Raw genomic sequence first — 19,857 nt, forward strand, 5'->3', positions numbered from 1 at the left:
GAGGGCTGTGCGGCCCTCCAAAGAAATGCCGCCCAACACCATTACTGACCCACTGCCAAACCGGTCATGCTGAAGAATGCTGCAGGCAGCAGATCGCTCTCCACGGCATCTCCAGACTCTGTCACGTCTGTCACATGTGCTCAGTGTGAACCTGCTTTCATCTGTGAAGAGCACTGGGCCCTAGTGGCGAATTTGCCAATCCTGGTGTTCTGTGGCAAATGCCAAACATCTTGCACGGTGTTGGGCTGTGAGCACAACCCCCATCTGTGGACGTTGGGCCCTCAGACCATTCTCATGGGAGTTGGTTTCTAACCGTCTGTGCAGACACATGCACATTTGTGGCCTGCTGGAGGTATTTTTGCAGGGCTCTGGCAGTGCTCCTCCTTGCACAAAGGCAGAGGTAGCGATCCTGCAGCTGGTTTGTTGCCCTCCTATGGCCCCCTTCACGTCTCCTGGTGTACTGGCCTGTCTCCTGCTAGCGCCTCCGGACTCTGGACACTACGCTGACAGACAGCAAACCTTCTTGCCACAGCTCGCATTGATGTGCCATCCTGGATGAGCTGCACTACCTGAGCCACTTGTGTGGGTTGTAGAGTCCGTCTAATGCTACCACGAGTGTAAAAGCACAACCAACATTCAAAAGTGACCACAACATCAGCCAGAAAGCATTGGTACTGAGATGTGGTCTGTTGTCCCCACCTGCAGAACCAGTCCTTTATTGAGTGTGTCTTGATAATTGTTAATAATTTCCATCCGTTGTCTATTCCATTTGCACAACAGCATGTGAAATTGATTGTCAAACAATGTTGCTTCCTAAGTGGACAGTTTGATTTCACAGAAGTTTGATTTACTCGCAGCTATATTCTGTTGTTTAAGTGTTCCCTTTATTTTTTTGAGCAGTGTGTGTGTGTGTGTGTGTGTGTGTGTCTGTATATATATATATATATATATATATATATATATATAATTTGTCCTCAGAGACCAGACACATGGCTACAGGTGCTGTTGTACTTCCTGGCATGGTTCATGTCCGAAGACTGGAAATACCAGAATCCTAGGCAATCTGGCAGGTGTTTTCTGAATAACTATGGAAATATGTTTTTTCTTTTCCCTGTTCTTTGTTTCTTGTTTTTTTTCATGAACAGTTATATGTTTCCGCAAAATGAACCACAACTCATAGCTGTTTTGTCCGCCAGTCACCTGACATGAACAACTTCAGATTTGACTCAGTGTAAAAAAACACTGTGGGGGACACAGCGCTGATATCAGAGGAAAAGAAAGAAAGAAAGTGGTGCCTGCCATGTATAACATTCATTTTATGCTGTACTTTGTGGCTATCAATAAAGGTTTGGCCAGTAAGGGCAAGTTCTTTAAAGGGTTATTTCTAAAATAAAAAGTTACACTCAGATAGGATAGAGGATAACTTACTAATCGCTGGTGGTTTGGCTACTGGGCCATCTAGCGGTCCCGAGAATGGGGTTTTGGATGCCAAGAACTGGATTCTACAGAGCCCCACTTTGTGGTGTATATACTTGATCTGCAGCTCCAGTCATTGTCTATGGGACTTGACTTTCTCCAGCAGTACCATAGACAACAACTTTTTATTTTTTTTTTGTAAATTCTTTATTTATAAACAAACGTAGGCACAGAAGCAAATTCACAAAGATCATGACAATTGTACATGAAGTACATTGTAATTTCTAGAATCACGTTATTAGAAAGTGGGAAGAGGGAAAGTATGTAGGGAGAGGGGGAGGGGACAGAGTTGGGGTTTAAGGTTGAAAGGGAAAAAGGGTGGGATAGGGAACAAGAGACAAGGGATAAAACAGCGGAGAGGTCAGGGGGTTTCAACTAGTGCAACTTGAAATGGTACCATAAGTTGAGTCCTAGCAAATGACAAAATGAATTCAATGGAAATACAACCAGTTACAACTTAAACGAACAAGGCATACAGTGAAATACGTAGGCAAGTTAAACAGATAGGGTGGCTCATAATTCCTTACAAGGGGACCAAACTTGCACGAACAGGTCATGGCTGTTCATTTCCCAACTGGACAATTCTTCAAGTCGCGAGATTTGGTCAACCTTGGAAATCCACTCTGCCATGGTTGGAGGGGAAACATTTCTCCAATGCCAGGTCATTAAATGTTTAGCAGCGCTGAGGAGCAGTGGTAGAAGTCTGTGTTTCTTAGGCCTGAAATTTTTTGATGGGCAGGAGAGTAGAACTTCGTAAGTCTGTAGATTAGTCTTGGTCAACTGTAGTCTCTTAACAAACTTATTAATTTCCCCAAAAAAATTTTTCAGTTTAGGGCAGTCCCAGAAAATATGAGTATGATGGCCTAAAGAACTATGGCAGCGCCAAGAAGAGCTATCGCAGGTTAGACCTAGATGGGTCAATTTGGCTGGGGTCAAGTGCCACCTAGTCAAAATTTTGTATGAATTCTCTTGAAGTAATATGCATCGAGAGAAACCCTGAGCATTAGCTAAAATTTTAGAGATTTGGGTCTCCGTGAAGGCAACTCCCAACTCCACTTCCCAGGAATGGATAATTGTAGGTTTAGATTGGTCATAAGTGGAATTGAGGTGTGCGTAAACACGGGAGACGCTTTTCATTTTAGGATGAGGGGCTCTAGACATTGTGTCAAGCCAAGACCAGTTAGTCTTACAGGGAAATTTCTTTTTGAAATTAAGGAGCGTGCGTCTGATATGTTACGTTTGGAGGACATTTTTAGGTTGTTTCAGGGAATCTGAAGGCCAAGTCCCTCCCAGAAGGATTCTATTGTTGTAAAAGTTTTTAGGGGTTCATTGGGAAGAGAAGACTACAAGTCATATGGGTCCCTATAACTCGGGTCCAGCAGAAATGGTATAACGCCAATTGGGGCAAACATAGAGGGGAAGGAGTCCAAAGGAAGTTCTTTGTTTAATATGCGTCTAATTCTAAGTGTTGTTAGAGTCACCTCATCCAGTCTAAATTCAGTGGGGGGCTTCGCCATTGACCAGAGATAGGGTATTCCAGTCAGCCCCAGCAATGCTAGATCTATATTGTCATGGTTCCCTTTCTCGTAATTAGCTACCACCCTTAACCATCTGCTTAAGTGAACTGCTCGGAAATATAGAGCTGGGTCAGGCACACTCAGACCACCCGACAGGGTCGAGTGGAAAAGAAAGCTATATGTGATTCTAGCTGGTTTCTGTTTCCAGATGAACTTGGTTATTGAAGATTTTAGGTTCCTAAAAAAGGTTGTGGGATACTAATAGGGACCATGTTTAAGGTGTATAAGATTATTGGCATGATGTACGCTTTAAAAACGTTAATGCGTCCCAACCAAGAAAGCATGGGCAAATTATAGGATTTCAACAGGCCTAGAACCTTTTTGGATAATGTGGAGTAGTTGGCTTGGAAGAGATGACTAGGGTCTCTTAACAACTTTTTATTTTGGGAGTATCCCTTTAAAGAATGACAGTCATCCTTATTGCTAGATAGGACATTAATGCCGACAGCTATTCTGACCGACCATATATTACCAAGTGATTCATCTGAATTGAATCTTGTAGAACACATTTTAGTATTTTTCCCAATTAGTTAAAATGTCGAGATTTTCTTTGAAGGGGTATTTCAACAAAATACATTTATGGTGTCTATTGGTGGTTGTGAATGTCCGGCATCTTCTCCTTAATTTTCTACCCCTTTATTGCAGGGTTCTTATGAGTAACAAAGAACATTGGGTCCTTCTTCTGTGATTCTTACAATATGGCTGGTTCGAACAACGAAAGCAATTGTTACCATCCACCTCTCGTGTCTCCTGTTTTTCCTCATAGTTTGTGAGCTTGCGAGCAGGGCCCTCATTCCTCTTGGTATCTATTTTGAACTGTGATTATTGTTATGCTGTAACGTCTATTGTCTGTACAAATCCCCTCTATAATTGTAAAGCACTGCGGAATATGTTGGCGCTAAATAAATAAAATTATTATTATTATTTGATGAATGAGACTTTCAGTTGTTAGACATCTATCAGTTATGGAATTTAAAGTGGAAATAGCCCTAAAACTCCGCTAAACAGAACTCAGGGCATGAAATCTCTAATTATGTAAATGAGCAATGAGAATAAAAACATGTCATTATTAGCTGGTGAACAGATGCTAAACCCCTGGAATGCAGCTTTTGTGTTTAGGGCAAGGTTGGCCATGTTCTCTTGTAGTAGCAGGAAGCCTCTCCCATTTACTGCAATACTTTACCTCCTAAACTCTGTGGGTGGAATAGGGAGGGTAAACCAGTTGTGCAATAATCAGGGGAATCGGCCGGTTAAACAGGACAGGCTGGAGCCACATTCCAATGACAGACGCATTGAACTCACTGATCGCACCATTTGCTAACAAGAAAATGACATCTGTGATGGAGGCGCTCAGTGGATATCACAAGATGTGTTATTTCAACGTGCCGGCTGATTACCATCTACTGCACATTGCATAAGAACAAGCTGCAAAGAAAACATTGGTCTCTATATAACAGTCCCCATATGATCACCGAGGTGTATATTACCTTTAAGAAGGATAAATCTTTGTTGTTCTCAACCAGCACAATCTCAAGATTTCCCATGACAATATGGCAGTTGTTGTAGGTGTTCTTTAAGGTATGATGCTGGTACTCTGCCTCGCCAGTCACACTCAGTCCGTTCATTGTGCCAGTGCAGACTGCAGAAGAAAGAGATGCGATAAGGAAACGCACCGATACATAAAATACAGGGGGTTCCGCAACAACATATATACTTTCTGGTGCTGTCTTATGACAATGCCACCAATCCCAAGACAGGAAGGACTAATAATCCCTGCATCCTTTCTGTCTGGTGGATTAGAGAGGGACCATAAGACACTGTGGAAGCCGGATAATATAAGCTATTCATGAAGAGAAGAGATTGAGTCAACCAGTTTTGCACAAGCCCTCAATTTTCGGGATTCTATGAAGCTCAAATGACTTTCCACTGAAGATTTGTAAAAACTCTGAATTTCAGTTTCTATGTATAAAAGTGAGACATATTTGCAGCAAACTGTTAAAAGGACCCTGCTGGCAAGTTTTTTTAAAAATATGGCAGTTGTGGAATGGTGGTATAGTCGCTTATCTCCTGATAAAAATGATACCGTTTTCATAGCGATCAGATGTGCCAGTCCTGAGAAATGAAACATGTAAGTCATATGCAAATGACTCTGGAAATGTACTGGGGGAGTGTCAATGCACTTGGATGGCTTTGTGACACGCCCCCAATGCACTTCCAGCCTGATCTGCATAGGGCTTCTGCACTAGATTTCTCATGATGTGCTCTCTACAATATGAGGTATCATTTCTATTGGAAGGCAAGCACCGAGACACATATACCACCACATCCAAATGTAAAGACAAGCTAACAGGTTCCCTTTAAGCATTTAGTTATACTCTTTATTCTCTGCAAAATAAAATAAAGACTCCAACAAGAAAGGAGCATTGGAACTTTTTTGTCCGTTTCACAATATGTCCAGGAATACTGCGAGATAAAACATAATATAATATAGCACACCATAGTTACATTTTAACGTTGAAGATAATCTCAATTTTTACAAGTGGTTTATGGATCTGCTCTTTGGAGCATGCAAGAGGGATTAGAGTGTGGATAATAAACGGCTGCTTCACAGTAAAAGGTAGAAAGCTCCAGCCCGGTAAGAAAGCAATAAACATTTGAAAAATGGAGGGAGGACACGTCCAATGTGCCATTAAACAAGCGCGCCTTCACACGTACATGATGATTGTACCTTCCCAAGATCAAAACAGATGATCCCATCCTAGTGAAATGTCTCTGTGCGTAACGAGCCGACTCAGGCCGATCTTATACATACTGCGATTCATCTGATTGGTCAGAAATGTGTTTCACTTTAAGGCTATAACTGTAAGATACCTGGCAAAGGATTTATTAAGGATCTGCTGGCTTTCCTGTCTGTTTGAATATGTACTTCCATCTCTATGAAATGACAATTCTGGATCATCATTTCCTAGGTGAAAATCTATGGCGTTCCTCCTGGAAATGTATGAATAACCTGATAGGTAGGCATTACTCTTCCCTATTCACGCTCATGCACCTTCTACAACTCATTCAGATGACTAAGGATGACAGCCAAACCAGAATCTCAACTTGCAGACATAGTAATTTGGGGGTATTGACCCCCCTCAGTGCAAAATATGATTTGGCTAGATGAGAGGCTTAAGACTGGGATCTAAGGGGTAACATTTCTCCTCATGGAGAGTGACATGCCAGGCCTGGTATGTCAGTATGAGGAGGATTATATGCCATGCACTGCTCTCCTCTGGTAAATTAAACATGCAAGTTGCCACTTCAATGAGGAAGAGGACTAGAACTCTAGTGCCACCTATGGGAAGTAGCGATCCTAAAAGTCAATATCGACCCTTTAACGAGCCTGGCATACCAATCCTGGCATGTCATTCTACAGGAGAAGAAATGTTACTCCTTAGATCCCAGTTGTAAGCCTCTCACCTAGCAAAAGCAGATATCATACTTTGCACTGATGAGGGGCAACACCCCGATCCACTGTGTCTGAAAATTTAGATTGTGGTTTGGCTTTTATCATAAGTCATGTGGCAGGGATCGTTAAAGGGTTGATAATGACTGTTAGGATTGCTACGTCCAATAGGTAACGCTACAATTCTATCCCTCTTCCTCTCTGAAGAGGCAATTTGCATATTACGAGACCATGTAGCGCATGTATAGTTTTTACTGGATGGCCCTATATGGAACAGTATAGTGCACTGCTTTATTTCATACAGACAAAAATGGTGCACCCTGATGTATACTGGTCAGACAGAGACTGAATAGTTAAGTTTAGGCCCGGCGCACATTGCAATAATAAATGGCTTCGCTAAAACAAGAACTGAGGAATTTACACTTTACAGAATTCTTGCACCTTTGCTCTAAAAAGCAGGTTAGAGATTTCTTCAGTGTTGTGTAGCCACCTACTAGAAGTTAACCAGCTATCTGACCTGCCCAGTGATTGAGGTCAGTGCTCAGTAGGACAAGCCTACCAGTCTGACACGCACCCACAACATTAGGTCATTTAGTAGAGAAGTTGTCCGGTATATTGTGTTTTTACAGCTGTGTATGGCACATTTCCCAGCTGCAGGTCTATGGAGTAAAACAAATGGGCCATTTTAAACACAAATATTTTTTACAATCCTAAACAATATAGGTACACAGTCTAATTATGGAAATGGCCCCCTTGTATTTGGCCCCCATTTACTCTTCATTTTTTCTTTGCTCTTGTTAATACTGAAAAAAAATCTGAGAGAAGCTCAATGACAGATAGGGGCGATTTTCCCCTCCAGACGTAGAACTGGGAAAGGTCAGACATTAGAAAGGATCCAAACAAACCCAAGAACATTGACAATCGTCCAAGCCATGCTGCCCCCCGCCTCTGCCTATCCTGGAGAGAATGGCTTCTCTCTGTGCCGGACACAATGTGTCCTTCTCTGCAGCTGGACACAGCATCTCATTGTGCCTCGGGCAGGAATTTAATGGGGGACTCTAAGGGCAGGGTCCTTAAAGGAGGGAGATATGGATTCAAACAGTCATGTATTTCTTACAGCTCTAAAATACTGAATATTCACTAGTATTGCTCAATGTGCCACTTGTATTATGCACACGCATGTACAGAACATGTACGCAGCTTTCGCTGTACGAGACACATTCATGTACTGATGATGGACATGTGTTCCTCCATCAATGTCACATATAACAGAGTCTACATCACTGTTACACAATCACATACTTATTACATTTAACAAAAAACCTTTGTAAAAGTCACAATTTAATTATAAGTCACCATTCTGTTAGATAGATAGATGATAGATAGATAGATGATAGATAGTTAATAGATACATAAATAGATACAAAGGTAGATGGATAGATAATGAAAGAAAATTTGGCAGCACCACAAACAAAAAAAAAAAAAAAACAACGGGTGCAATAAAACCTGTGAAGGTGATGTCCAAACCTCCAAAGTAGAACATCTGAAAAAAAACAGGCAGAGAAATCTGCCGAAACGTTGCTGCTAATGGATCAGTCAACCCACATGTCTGGGCGACGTTTCGGCTCTGAATGAGCCTTTCTCAATCGTTTGACAGGCTGCCTGGGGGCCTTGCATCCGAAGATAAGTAAAACATTGTGCTGTTCCTATTTTTAATACTAGATAGATAGATAGATACGTAGATAGATACATAGATAGATACGTAGATAGATACGTAGATAGATAGATATGGGATAGATAGATAGATAGATAGATAGATAGATAGATAGATAGATAGATAGATAGATAGATAGATAGATATGGGATAGATAGATTAGATAGATAGATAGATAGATAGATAGATAGATAGATAGATAGATAGATATGGGATAGAGATAGATAGATAGATAGATAGATAGATAGATAGATAGATAGATAGATAGATAGATAGATAGATAGGGGATAGATAGATGATACATAGTTGATAGATAGATAGATATGGGATAGATAGATTAGATAGATAGATAGATAGATAGATAGATAGATAGATAGATAGATATGGGATAGAGATGGATAGATAGATAGATGATAGATAGATAGATAGATAGATAGATAGATAGATAGATAGATAGATAGATAGAGAGGCAGACTAAATATTTTCATCCCCCATTGGACATCGGCCCCGATGTCTTCATAAAAAATTCCAGGCAATAGAAACTCAACCACAGTGAAGTCTTCAAAACTATTCAGTCCCCCTTATTACAATAAGCCCAATGCCCAAACAAAGCATCTGTTTTGTAGGCCAGTATCTGAGTTTAGTAAGTCATTGACGGGAGGAGCATCAATCAGCGCTATATGGTCATGCCTACAGGCAGAAGAGGGTGAGAGACGGGGTTCTTCCTGCCAAACCTGTATGTGATCATGATTTTCTTTACCAAGTGATGACAACAAGGCCTGGGCTAGAAGTAAAATCTAAATGATTAACGATTAATCTGACTTACACAGAACTACATGAGACAGAAGCTGCAAAATGCTCTTAATCTAGAATTTGCCTGGGCTTATGGTGCCCATTGCCGTACACTTTAGCAGCAAAAGTCCACCAGAGTAACATTAGTTAATGAGATTGTCCAACCAAATAAAACTATCCTGAATTGCACTGACAATAGTAAGTTATACATTGTACTGATATACTTTAGAATTCCAATGTGACTTGATATTTAACAACTTCACTCCTAGGCAATTTTTTGTTTTTGCGCTTTAGTTTTTACCTCTTCGTCATTCTAAAAAGTCTTAACTTTTTTTTATTCTTCCTTCGTCATAAGAAGTTTTGTTTTCTTTGAGGAAAAAGTTGTAGCTTTGAATGACACAATTCATTTTACTGTACAAGATACTAAATAACTGTAAAAAAAATCCAAGTGTTGTGAAATGTTGTGAAATAATGAACTTATGCAATTCCGCAATTAATATTGGGGTCATCTTTTAACGGCATTCATTGTATGGTAAAATATACATGGTAGCACAGTGAAAAAAAATTGTGAAGTTTGTAAAAAAAATGTTGGTTTGCGTCGTCATTTTCTAAGACCCGAAACGTTTTTACTTTTTCATCAATGGAGCTGTGTGAGGGCTTGCTTCACTTTTTAGGGTATGTTTCAATTTTTAAGGTTCCCACGTTCAGGATCTGCTGCGGTTTTGATGCTGCAGAATGTACCATTATGCAAATTTACGTTTTTTTCACATGCGGATTTTCCTCATTATTGCAAGTCTATGGGGAAAATCCGCATGTATACTCGCAAAAGAAATTGACATGCTGTGGATCTGAAAGACGCGCCACATGACAGTTTCCACGGGTGATCCACAGGTACACATAAATGCACAGTAGACATGGAATTTCTAGATATCCCATTCACAATGCTGTAACACGTGGCTGCTGCGTTTCTGACGCTGCAAAAATATGCAACGTCAAAACCGCAGTAAATCCTGAACATGGGAACGTACACTTACTGTAATTTTTTAAGGAGGTGTGGGGAGTGAAAAAATGCATTTCTGCATTTTGATTTTTTTTGTTAGGTCATTTACTAATTGGGTTAATTATATTTATTATTTTCTAGATTCAACTTTTATAGGTGTGGGGATATAAAAAAAAAAGTGTTATTTTTTTTAATAGGGAAGTAAAACCGCAAGTAGCATGAATTACAGTCTGACTGCATGATCGCAGCCAGGTATAGGAGAAAGTATTCTTTGAAGATCCAGTTAGGCACCACAGCCAGAGGCCAAACTAATCCAACTTTGCTCGCCCCTGGCTTGCTGTTCCCAGATGATTAACAGATTTCTCTGCTGCAGGTGATTGACAGATTTCTCTGCTGCAGATGATTGACAGATTTCTCTGCTGTAGAATATTGACAGATTTCTCTGCTGCGGATGATTGACAGATTTCTCTGCTGTAGAATATTGACAGATTTCTCTGCTGAAGATGATTGACAGATTTCTATGCTGTAGAAGATTGACAGATTTCTCTGCTGCAGATGATTGACATATTTCTCTGCTGCAGATGATTGACAATTTCTCTACTGTAGATGATTGACAGATTTCTCTGCTGTAGAATATTGACAGATTTCTCTGCTGCAGATGATTGACAGATTTCTCTGCTGCAGATGATTGACAGATTTCTCTGCTGTAGAATATTGACAGATTTCTCTGCTGAAGATGATTGACAGATTTCTATGCTGTAGAAGATTGACAGATTTCTCTGCTGCAGATGATTGACATATTTCCCTGCTGCAGATGATTGACAGATTTCTCTACTGTAGATGATTGACATATTTCTCTGCTGTAGATGATAGACAGATTTCTCTGCTGCAGATGATTGACATATTTCCCTGCTGCAGATGATTGACAGATTTCTCTACTGTAGATGATTGACATATTTCTCTGCTGTAGATGATTGACAGATTTCCCTTTCGTGTGTACATAAGGAGACCACCTGTAGTGGTGTTGGGAAGTGCAGGCCCAGGGGCAGAGCTGGAGCGTTTTTTGAGAAAAATATACCAGGCTGCATTTATGCTGCAATTCATGCTGCCTGTAGTTTCGGTGGCATAAGTCACCTGAGAGATTTTCTTTAAGAGTTCAGATTAAAGCAATTAATGTGATGGGCATTTTTGCTTTATCCGGTAATCATGAAGTACAGGCTAGTGTAATAGAAAGTATGATACATTTTATTACTATGTTTTTTTAACAATTTGTAACCACTGATACACACAGTATTAATATCATCCTTCGCAGAAGTGAATGAACTGTAAAGAGTATATAAAGTGTATCACTGGTGAGAGGCATACCGGGGGAGACTCTGAATACTCTGTTCCCCACCCTAGCTGGATGACAGCTGACAAATGAGGTTAGGAATGTCAGACATGGCTGCAATGATATTTCTCTACTCTACAGCTCATCACATCCTCCCGGTATCATTATTTCATGCAGTCAGCAATGGTCTGTTCTAAATAATTACAGCACAAATCACCATAATGGCTCAATTAACTTATTTAAGTAATATACAAAATTCACGCGAATTTCCTTCCAATCTGGCGCTAACAATTTTGCACAGATTTTACAGCCAAACAACTTCAAAGGCTACAAAGGTGTTGCAAGTCACAAATTAGATGAGTGGAATGTCATCTGTGACACATCAGAAGATTACTCAATAGTAAAAATAAATAAAGAGTATTTCAAGAATTGCAGAAATAATAACCTCATTTTATTATACTATATTCTAGTAGTGTTGGAATCTGTTTGTAAGTTCATTACCTGGTTGTATATAAACTATACACACCTGAAGACCCCAAGACACATTAGAGGAAAGTTGACAAAGCAACCATCCAATGTGTATGGGGGTCACGTCACTTCTGAGAGCAGATGTCTGGTGAAAGATTGGGCACCAGACAGTATCTGACGGCGGCTTTCCTCCCTCTTCTCATAGCTCATCCATTCTTGGTCAGCCTGAATGTGTATGGAGAGGTCACCTGAGATAGCTTTTGAGCATCTGGCCAGGGAACTGAGAGATTATACTTGCTGAACTGCAAAATTATGCAATTGGTAGGGACTGGTGTTCTCCCAGCGGTGATTAATATAGGTACACTTTAACGCACCACTCCAGATTTTGCTTGTTTTTCAGCGCTGGAATGGTGCTACTAATATAAGGTCCTTGAAGTTAATCTTATACTCGCCCGACACCACCTTTTATTGGCGCTGCTCAGGTCCTGCGGTGCCATTTTGTGACAGACACTTTTGACTGACCAGAAGTCAGAGGAAATGGTCACAAGCGCTCAATGCAACTGTATGAGAGACAGAATTCGGCTCTCATAGACTTGCATTGAAAAGTGACCTCTGGCACCCTGCAGCAAACACTGGAGCGATCCAGCAGGTCCCAACCTGCTAACAATCGACTGGAGCGATGCTGATAGAAAGTGAAGACGATGCCAGGTAAGTATAAGACTACGGTCAGGGTCCTTAGATTAGAAGCACCACTCCAAAATGCTACAATAAAAAAATGCTGCAGTGGTGCTATAAAGGTAGCGCATGCTCAAGAGAATGCGCATCCAGCATTGTCACATTTGTAGTAAGTCTGCCATTACCCAGCCTGTGAGTGTGGGTATTTATAATTATATATATATATATATATATATATATATATATATATATATATATATATAAGCATACACACACATTATATATATATATATATATATACACATACATACACTACTCAATCTTTTACACACGCCCAAAAACATACAGTAGTTTTCAGGATGTTCTTTGATGTCCTCTCCAGACCAAGGCATTAAGCCCCGAGGCACGCTCTTTTATAGAATGCGGTCTCTTTAAGGGTTTGGTGGCATTCCTGGGTCAACAGATAAGGAATGGGTCTCTGTACAGTGTCCCCGTTTGTCCTCCAATGGAGGTGACAGGAAAACAGAGCAGACCTTGTCTACTTTCCAGGCCTCTAAGTACTGGCAAAAAACAGCAGGAGAGATTAAACCCTTCATCTTTGTGTTACTCACGCAGTGTAGGATGTGGTTTACCATCTAATTAATTTCTCTGCACAGTAGCCAAACGCACAACTGAAGCAATGGGACTGTATATGACAAAGGGCAGTCTGTGCTCAGGCTCTCCTGGGTGGAAGCCATCCTAATAGATAGAGGTAAGAGGAAAACATTAATGACCCTAGGACAGAATCCGCTGCCCAGATAATCTTTAGCACCTAGAAATATACATGTTTCACTATGAGCTCATGTCTTTCTCTGTGTAATTAGATTAGGTTGAATGACATCTTGGCATGAGGATTGTGCCCAAAGCAGTCTGAATGAAAGTCCATATACCATACAGTACATATAGATTCTATACTAACTTATGCTTCCATAAGGCCCCCCATTTGTAAGACTCATTTCCCTAAGTACATGTGGCCTAGGTCTGGGGCACACTTATCATTGGTGCAACCTGTGCAGCTGCACACGGGCCCAAGAGGTAGTGGGGCCCATTTCCACCTCAAAAGCATTATGGTGAGCAACTGGACTGCAAAGGGCCCATATATTGTTCTTGTACAGGGGTCCTCTTCTGTCTTTGTCTATATCCCCCAGTGCCTTACTTGTATATACCATTATATTACTCAGACTTTGCTGTAATAGAAATCAGCCAATCAGAAAAAAGAGAGCTGCAGGGGTACAGATAAAGAAGCTGTCTGGACCAATCATGAGACAGGAGGTGTGTCTCAGACTACCTCAAACTCCCTGCAGGCACTGTAGCTAAGCCTTAGTCGTAGAGGCGCTGACATATACTACTAGATAAGATAGAAATTGTGATATGTTACTACTACTGTTCAGACATTTTGACCATGGGAGGGGAAGAAGGTTGAGGTATTTAAATATTCCACATTATGGCATAAAGTTCAAAGTTTTGGTGATATTCAACTCTTAGTATACACTTGTAATGGACCAAGAAAACAAGCAGAGCTCATTTATGACACTCTTCCCTCTAGTCCAGGCTTCTAGTGAATGGCCAGTACTGGCCCACAACATTTCATGGAAGATTGATTTACAAGGACAAATTTACTTACCCTAAAGTACCAAAGGACTTACTTAACCATGACTTGCAGCACATCCATGGAAGAAGAATATGTATATAAATCTCCAAGTATACAATCTATGGACAATATATATGAAAACCATCAGTGACCTCACAAAATGTCTGGTCGCCGGATCACGTTTGAAATGTGTCATGTATCTCGTCTACAAGAACTTGTTTGGTTCACAGATCAAACTCTAAAAAAAAAAAAATACGTCTTCTTTTTTAAGTTCAATAATGGGTTGTCACATTGTGGCTACAAAGGAAAGCCTTTACAACCATAAAATACACACAATAGCCATGGTCTGACAAGAGCTGAAGACGCCTTTCCAGACTCCTAGCTGCACCTGCAGTTTCGCCTTGTTTTTTCCTCTTCACTATGAAAAATCTATCTGGTTATTTCTGTGCTGTTTATAAGTGTTCTGTGCCCTTTATATTCCCCCAGTGCAAATGCCAATGACACGGTCATTAATCATTCACATGTCTGTATTGATTAAGAGCTCTTTGTAACAATGGGAGCTATTGAAAATGCAGTGAAAGTTGGAATGTTTCGCTGTGCCGTGCTCCACAAGTTCACAGTCAACCACAGATTCACACTGGAAACGGACAAGTATTAAATAGTCCATTCTGATAACTATTGTATTAACAAGTAAGACAGTAATAACACTACACTGAGGACATTCCCACCTACTCAGTGACTTAGTCTACGCCTGCAGTCTGGGCAGATTCTTGCCACATACCATCCATACCCAGATGCCAACAGCCTTATTAGAGAAACACATGTCTCCAAGTATACGGCGCTGTGACCCAGGGAGAAAGTCATTCTATAGCGATGCTGGCAATTGGTGTGGGAATTCCCTTATAATACCTAGGTCATTTTTCAGATACTACTATCATAAGTATACATTTCGCGTTCCATAATGGTTATTTTTGGATTAGTGCTGGTATACAGTACTCAAGGGAGGGGAATTTATTATCCTTCTTTTACTTAATTTATTTAATTCGCTTAGATCCCTGCTCAGTTTACAACACAATTTCCCTTCTCGAGGACATTCACACTGATACACACACAGTGGGGCTTAGTGAACAGACAGCCCATTGACCTTCTAATCTATGTCAAATCAATAATGTGGAGCTAGCAGTACCTGGGAAAAAATCCAAACTCCACTCACATAATATTCATTATCAAAGCTACAGAACCTTTCAAAAATTTTGCAGTGACAGCATGCCCCCTGTCCCCAATGCAGCAGCCAGCTAAGCTGTTTTTACATTTTTTATTTTTAGCGATCTTCGGCTCAATCTCGAGTTATAGTGACTTGATAAATTAACGATCTGTAGGAAGATTGATCTTGTGCAAGTCTGGAAAGGTCCACCAGGGTCTTCTCCGCCATTATCTTGATATTAACAAGCCATCAGGTTTCTGGTCTTCTTCTTCTTCAACTTGTTCCTTCCATTCTTCCAACCATGATGTCCTTCTCCAGTGATTGCTCCCTTCGTATGATGTGTCCAAAGTAGGCAAGTCACAGCTTGGTGATCATTGCTTTGAGTGACATTTCTGGCTTGATTTGTTCCAAAATTGATTTCTTTGTTCTTCTTACCATCCATGGTATTTATAACATCCTTCTCCAGCAACACATTTTGAAGGTGTCATTTTTACATACATACAACCCCTGAAAAAAATTATAGAATCACCGGCCTTGGAGGATGTTCATTCAGTTGTTTAATTTTGTAGAAAAAAAGCAGATCACAGACAGGGCACAAAACTAAAGTCATTTCAAATGGCAACTTTCTGGCTTTAAGAAACACTAAATGAAATCAAGAACAAAAAATGTGGTAGTCAGTAATGGTTACTTTTTTAACCAAGCATAGGGGGAAAATTATAGAAACACTCAATTCTGAGGAAAAAATATTATGGAAATCACCCTGTAAATTTTCATACCCAAAAATCACACCTGCATCAAATTAGATCTGCTCGTTAGTCTGCATCTAAAAAGGAGTGATCACACCTTGGAGAGCTGTTGCACCAAGTGGACTGACATGAATCATGGCTCCAATAAGAGAGAAGTCAATTGAAACAAAGGAGAGGATTATCAAACTCTTAAAAGAGGGTAAATCATCACACAATGTTGCAAAAGATGTTGGTTGCTTACAGTCAGCTGTGTCTAAAAACTGGACCAAATACAAACAACATGTGAAGGTTGTTAAAGGCAGCCATACTGGTAGACCAAGGAGGACAAAGCGTCAAGACCGGAAACTTCAAGCAAAATGTCTCCAAAACAGGAAATGCACAACAAAACAAATGAGGAACGAATGGGTGGAAACTGGAGTCAACGTCTGTGACCGAACTGTAAGAACAGGCCTAAAGGAAATGGGATTTACATACAGAAAAGCTAAACGAAAGCCATCATTAACACCTAAACAGGAAAAAACAAGGTTACGATGCGCTAAGGAAAAGCAATCATGGACTGTGGATAATTGGATGAAAGTCATATTCAGTGATGAATCACGAATCTGCATTGGGCAAGGTGATGATGCTGGAACTTTTGTTTGGTGCCGTTCCAATGAGATTTATAAAGATAACTGAAGAGAACATGCAAATTTCCACAGTAATTGATGATATGGGGCTGCATGTCAGGTAAAGGCACTGGGGAGATGGCTGTCATTACATCTTCAATAAATGCACAAGTTTATGTTGATATTGTGGACACTATTCTTATCCCGTCAATTGAAAGGATGTTTGGGGATGATGAAATCATTTTCCAACATGATAATGCATCCTGCCATAGAGCAAAAACTGTGCAAACATGCCTTGAAAAAAGACACAATGTCAATGTCATGGCCTGCAAATAGTCCGGATCTCAATCCAATTGAAAATCTTTGGTGGAAGTTGAAGAAAATGGTCCATGACAAGGCTCCAACCTGCAAAGCTGATCTGGCAACAGCAATCAGAGAAAGTTGGAGCCAGAATGATGAAGAGTACTGTCTGACACTCATTAAGTCCATGCCTCAGAGACTGCAAGCTGTTATAAAAGCCAGAGGTGGTGCAACAAAATACTAGTGATGTGTTGGAGTGTTTTTTGTTTGTTTGTTTTTCATGATTCCATAATTTTTTCCTCAGAATTGAGTGATTCCATAATTTTTTCCCTATGCTCGGTTAAAAAAAGTAACCATCACTGACTACCACATTTTTTGTTCTTGATTTCTTTTAGTGTTTCTTAAAGGCAGAAAGTTGCCATTTGAAATGACTTTAGTTTTGTGCCATGTCTGTGATCTGCTTTTTTTCTACAAAATTAAACAACTGAATGAACATCCTCCAAGGCCAGTGATTCCATAATTTTTGCCAGGGGTTGTATATCTATTTTTCAGGTTCTTTGAGGTTTGTCTTTTTCCACCCTTGCTGCATGTATTGTCTTTATGTTCAGGTAAAAAATGAATGACCATTGTATTTTCTATATCTCCGACCTGTGCTAGTGCCTCCATGCTCTATAATGGCACTATAATAGAATGTGTAACATGAGACACGAGTATTGTGATATTTATGATCTCAAAGCTCTTATTTCACTTTCCAAAATCTAATATTTTCTATTTCCTTGACCTATTTATACAAAATACCACTGAATGTGAATCCATTTGATTCTTTTAGGTAACATTTACCTGCAATTAATTTATGGTGCAAATGAACAGTATGACTTTTACTTCACCACATCTACCTATACGGTTTGGAGGACAGTTTACACTCTACAAAGGACATGATCGGTTCCCTTTAAACATCATTAGGGTATGATGGAGCCAAATTTTGCCCAGTGGTATCCCGCCAGAACATATACAGCACCAACACAGGGATTTATGAGTAATATATCAAACTATATGTTAAGTAGTGTGTGAACTAAATGTGAACAGAGCCTAGAGGGTTATGCAGGGAACCAGTGAACCAATATAAAATCTAACAAAAAATAACTTTGATTTGCCTCTATATTAAATCAGAGGCATACGGCACAGTGGAGGCCATATGTACCTTTATGGGTGTTCTATCACAGTTTCCTACACCGAACATAGGAAAACATCAATGCTGCTCCCATGACAAAACAATCAATCTCAGAAGAGATTTGTCTACATGACGAGGTTGAACAGTTTGTTATTCATTAATTTGGCCACAACATACTCTGCTCCTGAGATTACTGCATGAGTTTGTGTACAAAGTACAACTGAAGTCACTAAAAGATAGTGTGTTGAGGTTCAAAGTTCTGAAACCTTTGTTTGTTTCTATGTAGTAGCAGAAATCATTGTAACAATTATCACAAGCAGCTTCAATATGTCGTCACTAACTCTTTCTGAAGGCTGGAAATTCCAAAAAGTAATTCTTGATGAGGCTTACCTGTTCATTTTAAGCCACTCTAGGTGATACCTGATGAAGCTGCTTGAGAGAATTCAAGAATGTATAAAATTGTCATCAGAGTAAAGTTGGGGGTACTTTGAGGAATCTAAAGTTTAACCCCTTAGCGACCGCCGATACGCCTTTTAACGGCGGCCGCTAAGGGTACTTAAACCACAGCGCCGTTAATTAACGGCGCTGTGGAAAAAGTCCATAGCGCCCCCCAGAGGCCGATTTTCTCCGGGGTCTCGGCTGCCGAGGGTAGCCGAGACCCCAGAGAACATGATTCGGGGGGTTTTTAACCCACCCCGCATTTGCGATCGCCGGTAATGAACCGTTTACCGGCGATCACAAAAAAAAAAAAAAAAAAAGCGATCTCTTTTTAATTTCTCTGTCCTCCGATGTGATCGCACATCGGAGGACAGAGAAAAGGGGTCCCAGGTGGCCCCCCAATACTCACCTAGCTCCCCCGATGCTCCTCGTGTCTCCCGGTGGGCGCCGCCATCTTCAAAATGGCGGGCGCATGCGCAGTGCGCCCGCCAGCCGGCACCGGGAGAATCTTTGGGGTCTCGGCTGCCGGGGGTAGCCGAGACCCCAAAAGAGCATGATCGGGGTCGGTATTACCGACCCCTGTTTTGCGATCGCCGGTAATTAACTGTTTACCGGCGACCGCAAAAAAAAAAAAAAAAAGTAAAGTGTAATTCTCTGTCCTCTGATGTGATCGCACATCAGAGGACAGAGAAATAGGGGGATTCGGGGACCCTAGCATACTCACCTAGGTCCCTGGATCCTCTTGCTGCTCCTCCTGGCCGCCGGCAGAAGAACATGGCGGACGCATGCCCAGTGCGCCCGCCATCTGTCTCCATCTGCCAGCCGGCAGGAGAACAGCAGTTGGGGCTAAAATTAGGGTTAGGGGTAGGGTTAGGGGTAGGGTTAGGGGTAGGGTTAGGGTTGGGGCTAAATTTAGGGTTAGGGTTGGGGCTAAATTTAGGGTTAGGGTTGGGGCTAAACTTAGGGTTAGGCTTCTTTCACACTTACGTCGGTACGGGGCCGTCGCAATGCGTCGGCCCGACATACCGACGCACGTTGTGAAAATTGTGCACAACGTGGGCAGCAGCTGTAGTTTTTCAACGCATCCGCTGCCCAATCTATGTCCTGGGGAGGAGGGGGCGGAGTTACGGCCACGCATGCGCAGTCAGAAATGGCGGATGCGACGTACAAAAAAACGTTTCATTGAACGTTTTTTTGTGCCGACGCTAAGCCAAAACACAACTGATCCAGTGCACGACGGACGCGACGTGTGGCCATCCGTCACGATCCGTCGGCAATAC

At 41.0% G+C, this 19,857-nt stretch overlaps 1 protein-coding gene across 1 annotated transcript in view; it reads right to left on the minus strand.

Moving 5' to 3' along the window:
* The window catches only part of ERBB3 (erb-b2 receptor tyrosine kinase 3), a 124,713-nt gene that overhangs the window by 54,203 nt on the left and 50,653 nt on the right, over nt 1-19,857 (minus strand). The window contains exon 2 of the mRNA XM_069758411.1: nt 4,541-4,692. Within this exon, the coding sequence (XP_069614512.1) occupies nt 4,541-4,692 (152 nt within the window). The remainder of the gene's footprint in view (nt 1-4,540; nt 4,693-19,857) is intronic.

This window comes from Ranitomeya imitator, chromosome 3, assembly GCF_032444005.1.
Source record: "Ranitomeya imitator isolate aRanImi1 chromosome 3, aRanImi1.pri, whole genome shotgun sequence".
Taxonomy (NCBI): Eukaryota; Metazoa; Chordata; class Amphibia; order Anura; family Dendrobatidae; genus Ranitomeya; species Ranitomeya imitator.